This window comes from Urocitellus parryii, chromosome 3 (genome assembly GCF_045843805.1).
Source record: "Urocitellus parryii isolate mUroPar1 chromosome 3, mUroPar1.hap1, whole genome shotgun sequence".
NCBI lineage: Eukaryota > Metazoa > Chordata > Mammalia > Rodentia > Sciuridae > Urocitellus > Urocitellus parryii.
Window position 1 is genome coordinate 76,862,046 of NC_135533.1, and position 21,064 is coordinate 76,883,109.

Here is a 21,064-nt window from a genome sequence, read left to right on the forward strand (position 1 = left end):
TTCATATTACTTCCTTTAAGAGTAATTTTTCTGAAATTTGATGAAAACTCTGATGTGTCTACACAAAGAAAAATATGGAAGTAGACACTGATTATTTTAAATCGGAAAAAGTAAATAAAACTTTCATTTTTTACATAGTACATTTCTACACTCGTTTACTTTTCAAGAAGCATATAATTTTTAAAACAAAAAATATACACTACAAGTAACAATATAAAAATAACTATTTAAAGGCAAGTGGAACATATGTGTTAGGATGCCAGTTAATGATTAGAAAGGAAAATAAGCTGCAGTTATTTTTATATTGCTACTTTTAGATAGCAAATACCACTTTTCCTACAAAGATTACATCATATTCCAAATCATCTATGCATATTAAATTAACAATTATTTAAAAGAGTTAGGTGAAGACATAAATCCTTACATTTATTTCTACCAATAATCAATCCCAAAATTTCTTGTACTCCACCAAACCAAAAAAATGTTAAATCAATATCCTATTTTGAAAAAGTATAACAAAACAGTTGGTTAAATTGTGAAAATAACCAGGAAATAATCTACCATGCACAGGATCTTTAAATCAGATTTGAATATGGAAAATGTTTAAAGAAAAATATGTCACAGTTTATGTGGCAAATAGAACTTTTAAACACTTCAGTGAGAAGCATGACACTAAGAAGGTAGAGATGATGAAGGTAAACACTAAGGCCAAGTGGCTCCTTGTAAAAAGGCAACAGGACCACACAATGATCTGAGCTGTGAATCCTGGACCTGGAAAACTGGTGAAAGAGAATGCCAATCCAGTAAAGATCTCCAAGGCTAAGCTCCAGACAGTCAGAATGTGCTGTGAAAGAAAGACAATGAGCAAACACCCCAATAATGCATGAGATCATGCAGCAAATAAGCAGATCACACAGGCAGAAACAGCATGTTTATTGTGGCTCAGCAATAGAGCACTCGCCTAGTGCATGCAAGGCCCTGGGTTCAATCCTCAGCACCACATAAAAATAAATAAATAAATAATAAAGGTATTGACAACTACAACTAAAAAATAAACAAACAAACAAAAAAAAACCAAGTCTCCCGTTTTGAAGGACTAGTCCTCTGCCTCTAGGCCATGAAGAACACTCACAGCAGGCAATGAAAAACTACAATGTTACAGAATTTTAGATTACTACAGTTTTAGTTTACCCTACAGAACATAGTGGTTGTTAATTATCCAGCACCACTACAATGTAAAGCCATGCCCCTGCTACCCTCAAATCCTCAGTAGAGTCTTCCATAAATATATACACCATCTAGACACGATAATAAAATGCATGGAAAAAACTTTCAATTCAAGTTGAAGAAAACAATAATGGCTTAATTTCAGACTTCCTTTTGTCTATTTTCTCTTTCATAAGTGGTATTTGATACCATTACCTGAAACTAACCCTTAGTAAAAATGCTCATAGAATTCAAATAATTACCTTCGACATCAAAAGCACAAGAAACAGAAGATAAACTAAACTATATCAAAAGCAGATTTTGTGCTGCACATGTTACTATCAAGAAAATCAAAAGTTGACACCCAGAATGGGAGAGAATATTTGCAAATCATATATCTGATAATAGAATTCTACTTGGAATACACAAAGAACTCTTACAACTGAACTCATTTTTAAACAGACATTTCTTTAAAGAAAATACGCAAAGGGTTAATAAATACATGAAAATGTGTTCAACATTAGACATAAGGGACATGCAAATGCAAAACAACTATAAAACAATAACAAGTATTCTGCAGGATGTGGAGAAAACAGAATGTTCCTATACTGTTGAGGGAACATAAAAGAGTGAAACCATTTTTTAAAAGTTCATAGTTTCTCAAAAACCCAGAGATTTACTATATGACCCAGCAATCCATTCCTGGGTATATACACAAAAGATATAAAACCACATATCTAAACAAGAACTTATACAAATGTTCACAGCGGCATTATTCTATAGTAATCAAAAAGTGGAAGGGCCAAGTTGTTGCTCAAGGGTAGCACTTGCCTAGTACACGTAAAATACTGGGTTCAATCTTCAACACTACATAAAAAATAAACAAACAAAATAAAATAAAGGTATTGTGTCCAACTTTAAAAAAAAAAGTGGACATAAACTAAATGCCCAGCAACTGATAAGACGATAAGCAAAAAGCAATATATCCATACAATGAAATACTATTCAGCAATAAAAAGAAATCTGATGTTCTGACACATGACACAATACAGATGAACCTTGAAAACATGCTAAGAGGAAGAAACCAGTCACAAAGGATCACATACTGTACAATTCAGTTCATAAAATATAACCAGATAGGGCTGGGATTGTGGCTCAGCAGTAGAGTGCTCACTTCACATGTGTGAGACCCTGGGTTCAATCCTCAGCACCACATAAAAATAAATAAGTGAAATAAAGGTATTGTGCCCAACTATAACTAAAAAAAAAATATCTCCAGGCAGGCAAATCCATAGGTACAGATTTGTGAGAACCGAGTATGGGGGAGGGATAACTGGGAAGTGATGACTAAAGGGTGAGGGATAATTCATTACACAACATGTGATGGTAAATACACAACTCTGAATATACCAAAAATCAATGAATTGTATACATCAATGCATTGAATCATACAGTTACATTTTTACAATATGCAAATGAATCTTAGTAAAAAAGAAGAAAAAAGTTATTCTTCACATTACCACTTACTAAACAACATAGAGAAGAGAAATATATAAGCCTAAAGAATAAGCAAGAAAACCAAGGAAACAAAATTGACTCAGGATTGAACAAGATTAAAAAAATTTTAAAAATAAGTTTTGGACTTTTTTGTTTTTTAATTAGATGCCACCTTTAATTCAGTGTTTCTTAAATTGGGTCAAGTTCTACCTCCAGGAGACATATGGCAATGTAGAGAGATTTTTGGTAATCATAACACAGGGTGGAGGGTGCTATCACAGAGGCCAGGGGCAATGCTAAAGCATCCTACAATGCACAAGACAAGCCCCCACAGCAATAAAGAGGAAGAAGAGGAGAAACAGGAGGACAGAGAGTAGGAAAATTTTTTAAGAAGAGAAAAAGGAAGAAGAAAGACATAGAGAACATTTGGGATTAAAGAAACATAATAATCACATTACTGGATTGGAAGATACTGGTTCAAACCAGGAAAATGTAAACACTGAGTATTAGATGACAACAGAGAATTACTGGTAATATTAGGTATGACAATAATGTTGCAGATATATATGTATCTATATCTATATCTATATATATATATATCTATATATCTATGTATGTATGTATGTATCTATATCTATCTATATAGATAGATAGATATATACACATATGTTTGTTTTTTTATTTCCTTGTACTAGAGATTTAACCCCAGGGGTGCTTTACCAGTGAGTCACATCCCTGGCCCTTTTTACTTTTTATTTTGAAACAGGGTCTCCTCAAGCAGCTTAAGTCCTCGCTAAATTGCAGAAGCTGGCATCACACCTGTAATCCTCCTACCTCAGTGCTAGAATCACTGTACCCAGTTTGCAGTTATATTTTAAAAATCCTGTTTGTTGGAAGATTTATGGGAGTATTTTGAGAAGTGACATAACGTTTGCAATTTACCTTAACAGTTATAACAACAAAAATAACATGTGGAAAGTTAAATGTTTTGAAAAAGCTGTATGTAAGATTATAAAGCATGCTGCTGACATTTAACACTTTTAATAAATAATTTACCTTTTTAAAATTTTTTATAATATTTTTTAGTTGTAGATGGACACAATATCTTTATTTTTATTTATTTATTCTTATGTGGTGCTGAGGATTGAACTCAGGGCCTCATGCATGCCAGGCAAGCGCTCTACTACTGAGCTACAACCCCAGCCCCTAATTTACCTTTTTTATTAAATACACTTAATTAGAAAAAAAAAACTTTTATCAAATGCCTAATGGACATGAACTATAATACTCTTTTTTCTTCTACTTATCAATTAATAATGAGCTATGTTAATATATTTTCTAATAAAGAAGCATCTTTGCATATCTGCAATGAATTCTATTTAATGATGCAGCACAGTTTTCCTTTAGTGTTCAATAACACTAATCTTTTAGTTATAATTTTCACAAGAATGTTGTAAAGTAAAATTTTCTATAAATCTACGATATATGAAGAAGACAGGTTATAAATTTATTTGTATATTCATATGAGCCCACATTTTTTAAAAATAATTAGTTGTGAACACCTACATGAAAAAATGAGATCTGTCTAATCTTATCAAGGTTTAAACAAACAACATAAACAAGTTTTTTAATTAAAATACGATCTCTAAGATATGATACTCCTCACCTAGGACAAAATATACAGATAAATTTTAAAAAGAAAAAAAAAGAAAGCCTAATTTTGATCAATATGGAGATTTTTTTAAAGGTTGAAATTATGTTGTGATTTTATTTCCTTTTATTAATGCATAGTGGGGTTCATTTTGACATTCATAAATGCATATAACATCATTTGCTCCATTTCAATCCCCAGTACTTCCCCCCATTCTCTCCCCTCTTCCCTATCCTGACACCCTTCCTCTACTCAACTGGCCTTCCTTCTATTTATTGTTTTTGTAATTCGTGCATTATACATAAAAGTGGAGTTCACCATGATACATTCATACATTCACATAGCGCAGTTTGGTTAATTTCATTCTCCAGCTCCTCCCCTTTCTCAGCTTCCTTCCCCCTCAACCCTCTTCCTCTACCCTACTATTTTCCCTTCTACTTTCATGAGATTCCCTTTTTCTTAATGTCTTATTTCTCTCCAGCATATAAGAAAAAATATTCAACCCATGAATTTCTAAGTCTGGCTTATTTCATTTACCATGATGTTCTCACATTCCATCCATTTACCAGCAAATGACAAACAATTTCATTCTTCTGTAGGTAAGACTCCATTGTGAATGAGTATTACATTTTCTTTATTCTATCTGTCTGTTGATGGGCACCTAGGTTGGGTATATACTACATTTTCTTTATTACATTTGTATGTTGATGGGCATCTTGGTTGGTTCCATAACTTGGCTACTGTGAATTGCATGCAATTAACATCACTGTAGTATGCTGATTTTAGTTTTTCTGAATAAATACCAAGGAATGGGATAACTATTGTTAGTAATTTTGAATATATTCTTGAGATAATTAAGTATATTAAACATTCTGCTTTTTATAAAAAAACTAACAATTTTTTTAAGTAGCATTTAAATCATTTCTTTAAAAAGGTCTCTCTGAACAATGAAGATGATTTTGATTCATCATGTTTTCTGAAATAACACCAGAAACATATTGAAGGGGGAAAGGGACATTATTTCATTATTTTTCAGGGCAAAAAAGAAAACATCAAAAATAAAATACAAAAACAAGTTTAAAATACAGCAAAGTCTAGGTGTGATGGCGCACACCATTAATCCCACTGGGTCTGGAGGCTAAGGCAGGAAGATCCTGAGTTCAAAGCCAGCCACAGCAAAAGCAAGGCACTAAGCAACTCGGTGAGACCCTGTCTCTAAATAAAATACATACAAAATAGGGCTGGGAATGTGGAGCAGTGGCCAAGTGCCCCTTAGTTCAATTCCCAGCCACCTCATCCCCAAATAAATAAATAAAATACAGCACAGTTTATTAGAAGGGAAAGAAGACACTCTAAAGGGAGACAGTGGGCCCTTTCACAGAAAAGAGACCTAAAAATTCTTGATGTCCAGGTTTCTCAATAATTTCCTATTCCATTTAGATGCCCTCTCACTACAACACTATATTAAAATATAGTATATAACTCTGACATAACATAGTATTGCACTTGGCATTTCTAAGCCAACAATCTAGTGTCTACCAGCTATTTGGACCATATTAAAGTACTTAAAGATTCTCCAAACATCATTCTCTACCATTATCTCATACTAAGAAATAAGTTCAATTACATAGAAATTCATCTTAAGTTGTTTTAACATCTGAATGAATTAGAATAAATTCAATTCATATATCGGAAGATTTCATTCACAAGTGTTCCTCTATGAAAGTTTACTGGAGTAAAACCAAAATAAAACAGGTCATATTCACAAAAAGCCCTGTTTATCCCTCATTCATATACTGTTATAACAATATAAGAATAACAAACCCTCCCAATATTTACAACTCCTAACTTGCTTTTCCTGATAATATATAATCCAAGGGGAAATCAAAACTGTACAAGCCTATCACAGTAGATAATGTTAGATCCTCAATGTGTGGCTTAACACTAAACTGTCACCAATCTCCTAATCCTTCATTTATTTCTTACGAAAAAAGGCAACAAATAAAATAATAATTTGGGCTAGCATTTACTAAGTACTATTAGGACTTTTGTGACTAATATTGATTTAGTGGAAAGAAAATTAGTCTTTTTAATCAATATAAATTTAGGCAAGAGTTATATAATAAAATTATACTGAGCTGTATGTTTAAGAAAACACAAACTATCATATTTACTAACCTTATAAATCAGCAATGAAAAATATTTTTAAATTCACAAATGAAGCAAACATAAAAATAAAACAAATTTTCTATTATGGTCTTTTAAATTTATTTGAGGGGAAGGAAAAATGAAAACTGGAAAAACAAAACTCAACATAAGCAAGCCTTTAAAACACAGAGAATATAGAAGTGGTGGTGGGGGGGGGGACATACACAAAGCAACAACAAGAAAGAAAAAACTAAATGTAGAGGGGAAAATAGAGACAGACAGAAACTCACACAAAAAGAACCTTGGTAGAATAATCTCTAGCTAAGTAAAATGTTACTGTATTAGAACACCCTACTCCTTTAGTCTAACAGTTTATTGTATTATTACATGAACCCACATGTAATAATACAATATGAGCAGCTATTTTATAAAGGAACTGGAAATTACTTATCTCCTTAAATACCCATAATTCTGATTTATATAAGTACTGATTGTATTTGTAATAACTCAGCCCTAAATCCTTTTCTTAAACTACTACACAGTACTATTAATAACACAAATCAAGTACATATTAGAAAAAAAATTAAACATTCCTCACCTTTCTGTTCCCTATGACAATTTCATAGAATTTAATAAATTGTAAAATACTCAATTATTTGATTATTCTAAGACCTTTCTATAAATTTAGAGCTACTCTGTATAATCTTACTAAATTAGCAAGAATTATAGTACTTTACATGTCAGAAAACTGTACAATAATAACATTTTGAATGTATAATATGGGAGTATACGAGAATTTTCCCATTTTATCTTCACTAAAATTTTAGTGGGGTGGGTGTGTGTGTTGTCTGTCTCTGTCTCTCTCTCCCCCTCCTCCCCCCCCCCCGCCACAAATACATAATGGTTAGTCAAAACTTCTGATTATGATCAATTCATAATATTCAGTCAGGTGTCATCCCTCCTAAAATTCAGTCTAAACTCAAGTTTTTAGTATTCACTTTGCAAATGTAATAATTAGAAAGCCAATAAAAGCTGAGATTGAAAGTAATGAAAGAATGGGATCACCTGAGTCAAAAAGAATTAGTAACATTTTTAAACTTAATGAAACAAAAGAATATAGAAAACATCAAAAATTAAATTCTAAATTTTGAAAATCACTTGCTATTTATACAAAAAGAAAAATAATAATACCTAGTATTATTTATTGTTACTTTGAGAAATACTGTACAGTATTTGAGAAATACATGTACTTAACATGTACTACTTAATACTGATAAAAACCCTATGTATTAGTAATTCATAAATCACAGGGATGAGAAAACTGAGGCAGAAAAGTTACTAACCTCCCCAAAGCCAAAACGTTTTGAAGCAACAAAATTTAGATTAACTAATGTGACACCAGCCTCACTCAATCAAAAGTTTAGCTGGGTGCAGTGGCACACACCTATAACCCCAGTAGCCTGGGAGGCTGAAGCAGGAGGATCACAAGTTCAAAGCCAACCTCAGGAACTTATTGAGGCCTTAAGCAACTCAGTGAGACCCTATCTCTAAACAAAATAGAAAAAGGGGCTGGGGATGTGGCTCAGTTCACCCCTGGGATCACAATCCACAGTACCAAAAAAAAAAAAGTTTTTATACACTGAAATAAGAAATATGCATTTGTGATATGAGTCCCATAACAAACATAATCTCATTGTCTTCATAGTCATATAAACTGTGCATTAATATAAAAATAACAATCTAATCAGATTTTCCCTATATGAAACATTAAGATAACCATATCCCTAATTAAATTCAAGTTCAAAATTTTTTGATCCAGCTAATTCCAGCTTCCCTCACTATAAATGAAACACTTTAAACTGAAACACTTTATTTGAATATTCTATCAGATATTAACTTCTAGAATTTGGGGTTCATAAAATACAATTTGAATAAATCATAAGACACTCTCAAAGCCTATTAGGTTTTCTAAAACCTTTATGATTTATGAAGTACACAATTTGTTTCTTTATATATCTTTGTTGTGTTCCACCCTTCAAGTTTTCTCCAATCTCCCTCTAGTTTATTTCCCTCTCCTGACCTATCACAATTAGACTATCTGCAATACTGCAGGAGAAAAAAAAAATCAGATGTAAAAGTAGCTGGATATTATATTAATAATTGCAGTCTGATTAAACCAATGATTTTTCTCAGCTGAGGAAAAAATATGAGAAAAACAGTTATTTCAAACTCAGGAAGAGATACCAAAAAGAAATTGCAAAGTACAACATGGCTTGTAGAAAGAATGGATAACATTTAATAGAGTGTTTTGAAGTCAGACTATTATTTCCTAACATTTAAGTAACAACTGAAATGAGGTGATATTTTATTTTATAATACCTATTCCATAGAATAATACTACAGCAGTTTACAACTTCCAAGCTCAAAATATGGTGAATCCTATGGCCATTCTCCACACATCACATTGTAACACAACTCTAGCATGAAAAGAAAGAAGTCACACCCACACATCACACTGTAACACAACTCTAGCATGAAAAGAAAGAAGTCATACAAAGAACTGTGTATCTATCCTGTGTCAAACCATAAGGAAACTAGAAGTAGTTTCAGGGTTTCAGAAGCAAAACCAATTCAGGATTTAGTGGAGCAACAACTAAGGATTTTTCAACAATGCAGGGGGCTAAGGTCAAAAGCAAAGCATTTAGGGCTTTCATAAATGATTGAGAATAAAAGGATCTCAGGACTAACACTAACTTCAGAAGTACATTATAAAGATTCTAGTTTAAACATTTAAACAGAGTAGGCTTATTTTATTGAACTTTTCTGTTACATATTACTTCTCTATACAAAGGAATTATAAATGGGCAAAAATGACCAACAATAATCTGTTTTTAAATGTGACCCTAAGAGACATTTTAGTCAAGAAACTGTGGTAGCAGCTGCCCTCCTTGGAAATGTTCCCCCAAAATTTCCAATTTTGAAATCCATGACCAAATTGTTCCTTAGTAAATATTTGAGAACTTTCAAGATAGCTCCCTTCTCACTATAAATGAAACACTATAAACTGAAACACTCGGCTAAATGTATTTTGTACTATTATCAACAAAGCTTTCTTTAAGTGTCTTTAGATCAGGAATAAAATTTAAGTAGTACTCATGAAGCTATAATATATATCAAGTAATAAATGAAGCAAAATAAAAATCTAACTCTTGCAATTATAATTGAGTATATCAATAACAATCTAATCAGATTTTTCCCTATATGAAAAATTAAGATAACCATATCCCTAATTAAAGTTCAATATTTTTTGATCCAGCTAATTCCAAACACAGTATTCTCACTATATAAACTGTATAAGACACAGATAGTAGCCATTCATTTAAGGGTAATTAATTGATAGTTTAAATTTAACATTTAATCAGTATTTTTTCATTTCTCTCTTAATTTTCTTGAGGAAATATTTAGCATGCATTCATTTAAGAAATACTTAGTGACAGCTACTAAATGTCAAGCTCTGTTCTAGGCTGTGAAATACAACTTTAAGCTACAGCCTCAGAAGTGCCCTAGTAGGAAAAAAGCATACAATAAGCAAATAAACATATAATATGTGGAGGTGAGGGACCAGGGAATCAAATATTACTTTCCCTAGGGTAATGTAATTTGGTAAAGTCTCTCAGTAAAATCTGCTATACCACTTTAAGGGGCAGGGGGAGCTTAGTTCAATGGTGAGGTGCTGGGTTCAATTCCCAACACTGAACAAAAATATATATTTTTTTTAATTTTTATAAAAATAAAAAAGATTTGGCCCGGGGTTATGGCTCAGAGGTAGAGCGCTTGCCTCACACATGCAAGGCCCTGGGTTCGATCCTCAGCACCACATAAAAATAAATAAATAATATAAAGTTATTTAAGAATAAATAAATAAATAAATAGTCACTGATTTTTTTTTTTTTAACACTTCTCTGTTCTCCCCATTAACTGCTCTCTCCTCACTATAAATTACCATGGAACAATTAAAGACAGGAGAGACTCTTCAGTTATAAGAAACTCATTTCAGGGCTTCCATGCTACAGAAACTACTGAGGTGATCTGCCTACAGCTGTAAAACTAATCTAAGTCAAATTTATCTTTTAATTATATCCTTGAACCTTGTCTTCCTCTTAATTTTTCATCCTTTAATCGTATTTGTTTTATTTTGACAAAGACCTCCAGGCTTTCACTTTGATGTCCAAAGTGGTGCAGAGCTAAATTTAGCTCTGATAGATTTCTGAGGGCAGGTTTCTGGTCTGACTAACCACTTCAGCACCAGAACTTATTACCATGTGCCTAGCACAAAGTAGGCATATACATATTTAGTGAAAATATTAATCTATTCAAATCAATTTATAGCATAATTTACAATCAAATCCTTATAAATATTATCCTAAATAGCATATTTTCCTTTCAAAATTTTTCTAGGGTTAATAAAGATTTTCCACAAACATTTAAAAATATGTACATACAAATGACTGCTTCACCTCAAAAGGGCCACCTTTTTCAAAACATTTTTAGGAACATCCTTTAAGAATTTCTTTGAAATCAGTTTACCTACACACAAGAAACTACCCTGTTTGTTTGGTAATTCCAAGACCTACTCTCAGTACATTTACTTTTCTTTCACTTCTTTTAGCCTATTCCCTGTGTTCCTTAAACTTACCAATAGCCTAAGACCATCTTCCCTTCCCCCAAAGCTAAGCCACCAAGAACCTAGTAAGTAATGAAGCTAGTTAAAGCCTAGGACTTGAATTCATATTAGTTCAAGGTATATTAAAAAAAAAAAAGAACTGATGTTTTAACCACTAATGTTTGTACAGTGATTGACAATTTATAGAGTTATACCCCCCATCTTACTTGATCTTCATAACACTGTGAAAGCAGCTAGGAAGGTGCTATTATCCCAATTATACACAGAAGGAAACTAATGCTTAGAAAGTTCAAAGGATTTCCCCAACATCACATCAAAAATAAGTACATAAAGACTCATACCTTATAATGCTTCACATATAGGTTAATTTATGTGTTGCCTCACTACTGTAATAATATTGTTGATAGAGTTAAGTATGTATCACCAGCTGGGCGTTGGGGTAAATGCCTATAATCCCAGCGGCTCAAGTGGCTGAAGCAGGAGGATTGTGAGTTCAAAGCCAGTCTCAGCAACTTAGCAAGGCATAGGCAACTCAGTGAGACCCTGTCTCTAAATAAAACACAAAATAGGGCTGGGGATATGGCTCAGTTGTTGAGTGACCCTGAGTTCAATCCCCAGAAATAAATAAACATAGATACAAAAATTATTAAAACTAGTTAGCAATATTCAGCTTAGCTGGTCAAAAGATGCTAAACAATGATGTGTGAAGAATGGCAAAGCAGACTCATTCTAAACACTGATGGTCTTCTACTCCCTTTATAAAATTGTTTGCAAACTTCAACATCTTTTGAATGCCACTGAACCTATGGAGTTCTTGTTCTGATTAGTAGTCTTTAAAATGTCATGAATAATAATTAAAGAAATAGTTCATATAGTTTAAGGACTGATTTATCCCAAGAATGTTTCTACCATAAATAATTTTAAAAACCAAGTCATAACGTACGTGTGCACCCATACATGTTCATGTTTTAAAAGAACATTAGAAGTTCAAAGATGCTTTCTACATGCACACCTTCTCACTATATCTCAGGATTCCCCCCAAAACAAGAAAGTCTCCATGGTTAAATAAATGCAATATGTTCCAAATTCTATCACCTTCTTTGTGGGAAAAATCACCCATCAAAAGTGATAAGAAGTCTTTTTTTGGTGGGAGAGAGGGGTCAGTGATTGAACTCAGGGGCACTTGACCACTGAGCCTTATCCCCACCCCAATGTGCATCTGATTTAGAAACAGGGTGCTTTCCTCTCCGCAGGTGGGCAAAGAGGTTTGCCCTGACATCACCATTGGATTTAGGACTCCAGGAAGGGGAAACTCACCAATCGAAGGCCGGTGGTGGATGGAGTTCTGGTGGTCGAGAAAATGGGTTCAGGCTGTCCAGTGAGTGGCACTTCCGAAGGAAGAGGGACCCAAAAGTGGGTTTTAACCCTCTCCCGGGTTTCGGCACCAATGAAAGAAGTGACCACAACACTCAGAGCAACCAAGAGATCTTTATTGCAGCAGTGCAACAGAGGAGAAAAGAGAGAAGGAGAGAGAGAGAGAGAGAGAGAGAGAGAGAGAGAGAGCGCGCGCGCGCGCGCGCGCGCGCACGAGAGAGACAGAGAAAGCAAGAGAAATAGCAAGAGAGAGAAAGCAAGAGAGAGAGGGGCCTGGCAGGAGGGAGTTTTTATAGCCCAAATCTAATGAGGTCTCTGGGTCTGCAAGCTGCCTTGTTGGCACAAGGGGGGTTAAGTGCTTGGCCTTGAGTGGGGGTTGAGTGTTCAGCCTTGAGCAGGGGGGGGGGCAAAGTGCTCAGCCTTGAGTGGGGACTTGGGCTTTTGGGCTTGAAGCAAACAGGTGATAAAGAGCCAGACAGAGGGTTTGAGTGACCAGGTCACCCTGCAACTAACTTTGTTTGGCATGCCCTGCAGACAGCTTACTCAGCCTGTCCTGCACCTAACATTCTATACCTTTCATTCTCCGCAATAATACATAGAATCATAATCCTAATAGCTTTTGAAACATCAAGAAAAGTTTTAAGGTATACTAATAAAAATGTACTGATAAATATTTCATTATATTCTACTGTTAAAATCAGATTAATTAAAACAAAGTTTCAGTTAAATATCTCCCGTCCTAATTTTTATACACAGATTTTATTGTTGGTTTAAAAAAAGAGAGAGAGATGTGTCAGAGGTTGAGTGGATTAATATTAAACAAATAAATTTCAAGTATACCATGAAAAATTTTTTGCCACATGCTATAGGAGAAACATTAAAAGTATGACATTCTAATAGAGGCAATGACCGAAGGAAAAAATTATAATAAGACATTAAATATATCTGTGTGCATATATATGTGTTTACATATATATATGTGCATATCTATGTGAGATATACATATTTATACCTCATCCCTGTATGAAAAATGAAAAAACAAAAATATAACTAGCAAGTCTTATAAATAATTCAATTACATTTAGAATATAAATAGTTCAAACTGAAGCCAAAGAGTTACAAATGAGAACTATATAACTGGGTCTGTTTTCAATTCATACTAATCTAATATCTTTCACAGGTTTCAAAGTTCAATGCACATATTAGTTTGCTCAACTGAGTAATTTTCTCTTTCAGCCTAACTTAAAATAGCTCTAATGAATAACTCAGGTGGTTTCTCGTTTCTGAAAAGGTTTCAATTAAAGGTATATTTTGAAAATGCAAAACTGAAGTTTCATATAAACACTTATCATTGCTGTTATCATGTCACTGTACTTAGTATTCCCACCTTGGTTTGAAAAAAAAAAAGTAAACTGATATTAGCTACAAAAAAAAAAAAAAGATACATTCCATACTGAGCTACAAAAAATAGCACATAATTTTGAGTAAGAGGACCTAAGTGCCACTCCTGGCTCCACCACTTGTTACATGATTCTAAACAAACTATTTTAACTTTCTCAACCTGTTTTCTCATCTGGTTAATGTAGATAATATCACTACTGCAATGCTGAGATGTAAAGGAACCAGGTACAAATTCAACATTTTCTAAGCACAGGCAATGCTTGCTGTGCATGACTAACTTAAAGGCAGGATAATCTTTCATGCCACAAATCATCATTGTATATTTTGAGATATAACATGAATTAAATCATCCTCTAAAACCTGCAGATCTAAGTTAGAACTAATACAGTAAAAAAGAAGTCCCACACTACTAATTTTTTAGTAACCAATATTTAGTGAAATTTTACATCTAAAATATTTCAAAATAGTACCATTTCACAAGGCTTAGAAGTTTTCTTTTTGTTTTTGTTTTTTTGCTTTTTTTTTAAGGTCAGAAAAAAGCTAAGGTGAAGTAAAAAGTCTTTCTCAAGTAACAATAATCTTTCAGTTTACTAACAATATTCAGACAAGGAAGTAGCATGTTTTAAAACCTATCAAAAGAGGTGAAAACTATTAAATGAAAAGCAGCTGAGGCTGGAGTTGTGGCTCAATGGTAGAAAGCTTACCTAGCACAGGTGAGGCACTGGGTTAAATTCTCAGCACCAATAAAAATATCATTCCATATTAAAAGATATAACCAAAAAAATTTTAAAAAAAAGAAAAAGAAAAGCAGCTGAGCAAAATGGTCATCACTTTGTGCTCAAGAGCCAGAAGATGAGATTCTAGTTTCAACTATGTCACTAATAATCTTTTAACCTTGGATGACTCTCTAGGCTTCAGTTTCCTAATCCATAAAAATGAATACTGAAAACTATAAATGAAATCCAAGGACAATTTAATCTAGATCTTTCTCTGAAGAGGCGATCCAAAGTAGTGATTAACAGAATGGCTCTGTAGTAAATGCCAAGGTTAAAACCCTGGGTCTGCCACTTACAAACTTGTGAAGGCACACACACAAAACACTAACATACATCTTGCTACTGTCATTTAATTACTGTTTAAAATACTTTGCTCAAACAAAATTATAGTAAATACACAAACTTCAGAAGTCCAATTTTCACAAATCAAGACACCACTACTAGTCAGATACCACTTTCATGTGAAAGTAATAAAAATCTTTAAAACATTCAGCCAAGTTTTATCAAAAGATGGCCTTATAAAACATTATGTATTAGAGACACCTGTGAAAACCTATAAGGATAACTATTCTCATCAAAATGTCACATTAAAGGTAAAACACAGAACTTATGTGTTTCTCTCTCTCTCTCTCTCTCTCTTTCTTTCTTTCTTTCTGCTGTCACATGGGGATACAAACTAAGGCCTGCACATGCTAGGCAAGTGCTCTGCCACTGAGCTGCATCCCCAGCTATTTTTGAGAAAATGTCTTACAAAGTTGCTCAGGCTGGTTCATAACTTGGCATCCTCCTGCCTCATCCTCCCAAGCAGCTGTGATTATAAGCATATGTTGCAGTGCCCAGCTTACAAAACTTTCATTTTTTAATCTGCTAATGATAACAGAAATTCATGATGTAGTCACAGTTTCCAACAATGAAATTACTACAGAAATTAAAAACCTGTAGAATATGGAAATATAAAGAGAACTTCTAACTTCTAAAAATAAGTAGCGAACACATCAAATGCCAGGATTTGTACATAGATTAAATACAAACACCAAAGTATGGCATTTCTCCGAGTTCATCAAGTTCCAAGGACAAAGGTAAGTATCCTTTATCATCACTTTCACACATAAAAGCCACTCATCTATAAATGTTTTTATTTCCTTCTTGGTGCATGTAGGACTACTTCCCATTGTCCATTAAAACTGCTTCCTATCTTAGGTTCAGCCCACAAAGATGCCTAAAATAGTCCCTGATATGGGGATCCTCACAGTACTTAAAGGGTACAGATTCTAAGAAAAACCTTATCAAATCCACAAACTTCAGTATTTTATAGTCAATGATGGTAACACCTGCATGTACTATATATAACTGGGCTAATCAAGGACCTAGTTACACCAATTCAATTTCTCCCTCTTAAAGTACTGCTAGTAAAGGCAAACTACTTCTTCAAAAAGTCTGTTTTGTGCAATGGACAGTAGGCATTAGAAAAGGGAAATTGATTCGCTCGTCAGTGTTGCCCTACTTCCATTTCATGTCCAAGGAGAAAACCATTCCAGAGTAGCAAGGGGACCATATACACAAATCAAGAAGGCAGATGCTCCATTGAACTCTGCGGTTACCACGATTTAAAAGAACGGTGACAGGATGTGGGGAAAGAAGAGGGATGGTAAACTAAGCTATCCCAGTGTAGCTTAATGGAAAACGTCCACTTCATGAAGCGATCAAAGTAAGGGATGGGAAACAAACGGATCTAGCGGAGCGGCAAACCCAGGATGCTGACTGAGCTCGGAGGTGGAGGGCCTGGAGCCCATGGACCCGAGAAGAGGAACCTCGGACAAACCTTAGGGCCAAGGAAAACCAGCAGCAACGCACAGGGGCCAACGCTGCCACGGACCAGCATGTAAGGGGACACCATGAAGGGAGCGATTAGTTAGGACGTAGCGACAGCAGGCGGGAGCCCAGTGCCAGGGGAGACTTGGCAAGTGGCAATTGCGAAAGGCGAGGCACCGGCAGCCGAAGGTAGTGGGACTCTGTTGAGTCAGCACAGCTTCTACTCTGGGGGCACTTGTAGGATCCCCGCAGCTCCTCAGGCCCCCGGCGGGGGATCGGGCCCACCGGCCAGAGAAATGTTCCCTGATGGACTGGCGCCGGCCCCTTCCCCATTTCACAGGTAAACACTGGCCGCCGTCGCAGCTTACCTCTGTTAACATTATTACACCCCGGGGAAGTGAGGTCCTCCCTAGCCTCGCCGCATGGCAACAGCCGTAGCAGTAGCGAAAACTGCTCGGGCAGCCGCCAACGGCGGCAACTGCTCCTTCAGTCCTCTCCCAGGCGGCGGCTTTACTCGGCTTCGCTGGCTTCCCCCCGGCCCGGCTGCTCGCGACGGACGCGCCGCCATCTTGGAAGAGCGACGTCCGCGTCTCCCCGCGACGTGCGCTCCCATTGGCGGGCGCAGGAGCCGCCGGCGTCTCGTGACCGTCTCCATAGCGCCGGCGCGCGGAGGAATGGAGGCGGGCGCGGGGTCGTCCCCTTGCCGCCGGCTGCGAAGTTTCCCGGGCTAGGTGCCCCGGGCAATTCGGGATTGCTGCGAGTGGAGAGAAACCCCTGCCTCGGGGTCGCTGGGAATCTGGAATGCTTGTCCGCGGAGTTCGTTCGTCCTTCCCCAAACGCCTGAGTTGGCCAGCCCTGGGGAGGAGCGAGAATGGCAGAAGCCCAGACTTTGACTGATGGCCCTGCGAATCTCCAGCGTCACGGGGACCGGGAGACTGATTTCCTGTAGAAAAACTTCCATCTCGCATCTCCTGGCCCAGCGGCGATCGAAGAACAAGTTGGGGTAGTCGGCTTCCTTCACTGCCTGGGCTTAAAGTGTAGTCTGAAACGCTCCCCGCGCCGTTCCTTTCTCCAAAACTTTGACAAACTTTCCTTTGTCTCTATCAGTCCCCAGTGAGTTCTTTACAAGGGTGCGCTACAGGTTGTAGATGTGATATGGGCATATCGGCTTTAGCTTTGCTCTTGGGGATTTGGTGATTGGACAGCACCTTGCGTAATCAGAAGAGCTTGGTTTTCTTCAAGTAGGAGATCTTTAACATATATCTAAAGCGGGTTTTTCCTTTAACTGCTTTATTGCTTTATCTTTATACAATGTTTTCGTGTTTCCGAGTGAGCAAATTTCATATGTCATTCTATACACTTTCAGTTTAAATGGGTCTATACTCTGGAACTCCGTGTGCATAGAAACCCCTGAGACTGACACCTTAGGCAGTCTGTCGCTAAAGTGGGATAAAGTTTGTAGAAGCGCTCACTTCTTCCTGAATTGTAATGAAGTCCTTTACTCGAACGTACTGTTAACGTGTGCCATATTTTATGTTAGAAATCAGTTTCCAAAGAAATTGACAAGAAAATTTTCAGATTTAATATGCAGAACACTTCAATCTCATTCTTATAAGGGGTATAAAGGCATCTGAAAAACTAAGACCCTTAGTTTCTTCTTTCCCAGTACTGAAATCTTTTCCCTCCACTTACCAATAATACTGTTGTGCTAAGTGTAATTTACTTAATCCGTTCCTCTTAAATTCTCAGAACAGTGAGTAAAGGCATTACAAACCTTGTACTATATTTTGTCCCCACCAAGAAAACAAAATGGTTCATTCAAGCAGTCAAACAGAAAACCAAGAAAACCCTGATTTTGTTCCATTTTACGAGAATTCTAGCGAAGTAGTTTTTGTTGTTTAATCTATACTTTATACATCATTTCCACGTTGCTGGGTCAGGAAAATTCTGAACTGTGTAATACAGTAAAATATATTATTGGTATAGAAAGAGCAAGCCATAAATAGGAAATAAGATTGGAAAATACAGCCTGGACTGAGGTATTATGGGAAACCAAGACATACTAGAGATAACAAGAACCCTGGAAAAAGATACTCTTCCAACCTGTAAATAAGAAAACAGAGAAGAAGGCTCATTAATGTTTAAGATCCCAACTAGAGAATTAAAGCTGTAATTTAGGTATCTGGCCTTAGTATTCAATCTTATTCTCTACATCTCTTTCCCTTTTCAGAAGTAAGGCATTTTCACTTGTTTTAAGAATGGTAAATTAGGTTTGGGCACAACTTGAGGTTTGTAGCAACTTGTGATATGACATGGTTATACTTTTAATATTCAGAAGTTTGTAGAACTAAGAGCAAGCTAAAATTGCCAGCTATTCAATACCTTCCCAATTTTCTCATCCAGAGTCCTGTGACCTTAAAACCTATACTAGCTAACCTTCCTAGTCCTACCCCTATTTCTACCTCTGCCCTTATTTCTGCTAAACAATTTGTTCCAGCTACACAGGCCTGCTCCCTGATCTTATATAACAACAAGGCAATCTCAATCCTGGAGCATATGTACCTATTATCTCTATTTGGAAAAATCTTTCCACCAATATCATCCAAGAAACCTACCCTACCATTCCATTTAAAACATTGCCTCTCCCCTAACAGCTTCCCTTCTTTGCTTCAGTTTTTTCATAGTAGTTACACCTAACAAATTACTATTTTTCTTATTATCTGTCTTCCACTAGATCATAAGCTCCATGAGACCATGTCTTTCTGTTTTGTTCAGTGATATTTCGTTAGTACCTAAAATAGGATGGTGTGTGACACAGAGTAGATGCTCAATAAATATATTTTAAATTGATGCCTGAATCATTTCCTAAGACACCATGGAAAAGGCTAGTTAAAACTAATTAGAAACAATCCTTTATGTTGAAAGAGTAAATTACTTAAGTTATACTGCCACTAGAATACTAAGAAGAAAGCTTGTGACAGAATTGTGAGCTATGCCTTTCCCTCCACCTTCTTAAACAAATACTGTTGGGGATGAGTCAAAGTTAATTTTCTAGCAAAGGAAACAAAGTGAATAGGTATGCTAGCAAAGGAAACAAAGTGAATAGGTATGCTATTTCATAATTGTGGAAATTGACTTATATAGTTGGAAAAGAATGCTTACAGAAGCAGCTAGCATTTTAAAAAACAAAGTAAGCACCTAATTTGATACAGATTGCAGTTTCATTCCATGTGGTCTTAAAAACATCCTATTCATATCAGTTATTACAAAGGAAATGTGGAACAGGAAGATCTGAGATGCTGGGTATTTTAGTTATCAATAAGAAATTTAAAACAAAACTATCTTAAGAAGCACATGATAAGGATGCTTCTGTGGTTGTTATTGAAAGAAGTTAGATTTCCCAACAGCAATATCCAATCAGTCTAGCAAAAGAAAAGAGGACAAAAAGAAGCAAAAATCAAGTGTGAAATGCTTTGAAACAGTCCACTGCCAGTGATTTTTAAACCTCCAAGCAAACAGAATATCCAGGTTGTCCATTTTTAGTGTGAGACAAAACAATTTTTTCTACATATTCAGATTGTCACAAATTGCCTCTAATTTCTTTTTGAGAAACTGGAAATGTACAGCATTAACTACCTAAACAAATTTGACCTATCGAACAGTTGTCACATTTAAATATTTTGGTAACAACTTTTTTTTTAGTGTGTGATTGTTTGGTCCTTGGGATTAAAGCCAAAGGCACTTAACCACTGAGCTACGTCCCAGCCCTTTTTCCTTTTTTTGTTTTTTTTTGGGTTTTTTTTTTTTTTTGTGTGTGTGTGTGTGTGTTTTTGTTTTGTTTTGTTTTGTTTCATTGAAAGACAGCCTCACTAAGTTGCTGAGGCTGGCTTTGAACTTTGAATTTTCCTGCTTCTGTCTCCCAAACCGCTAGGATTACAGGTGTGCACCACCATGCCTGGCTAGTTTTATTTTTAACTGATATAATTGTACAAATTTAGAGTGTACAATGTGATGTTTCAATATGTATATACATAGTGTGATGATCAAATCAGGATAATCAGCATAGCCATCATCTCAAAATATTTATTACTTTGTAGTAAAATAATTACAAATCCTCTAGCTAATTTGAAATATATAATACATTATATTTTATTTAAACATTTTATCAGCTCCAGTTTCTTATTATTAGCATGATCCACCATCTCTACTGAACATTAATAACTGCCATATATTCATTAACAAAGTACAGGGTCAAAGCCAGCAAATCGACATTGAAATAATGCATTGGAAACAGGAGACTGTAGTCAAGGTACAGACAAGAGCAGACTATCCCAATAGCAGCTTTTATAGAACAATATTAAACAGAAATTCCAGAGCACTTAAGAGTGCTCTGAAGTCTACCTTCAAACAGCCCAGCATGGGTATTTTTTTCTTGCTTGGTACAGTTTGAGAAAATACTGGGCCAACTCAAGACCAACAATCAGGCAGAAATAATATACAGCTCTGCTAACAGCA

General features: G+C 35.5%; 1 protein-coding gene across 3 annotated transcripts in view; it reads right to left on the bottom strand.

The window, feature by feature from the left end:
- Nucleotides 1-20,338, bottom strand: part of Snx13 (sorting nexin 13) — a 146,223-nt gene extending 125,885 nt beyond the window's left edge. For 2 of the 3 annotated variants that reach the window (XM_026408873.2, XM_026408866.2), the window contains exon 1: nt 16,918-20,336. In XM_026408873.2, the coding sequence (XP_026264658.2) occupies nt 16,918-17,517 (600 nt within the window). In that variant the 5' untranslated portion in view covers nt 17,518-20,336. Of the gene's footprint in view, nt 1-16,917 lie in introns of all 3 variants that reach the window. The other variant, XM_077795981.1, reaches the window with a different exon arrangement.
- Nucleotides 20,339-21,064: the final 726 nt, after the last annotated feature.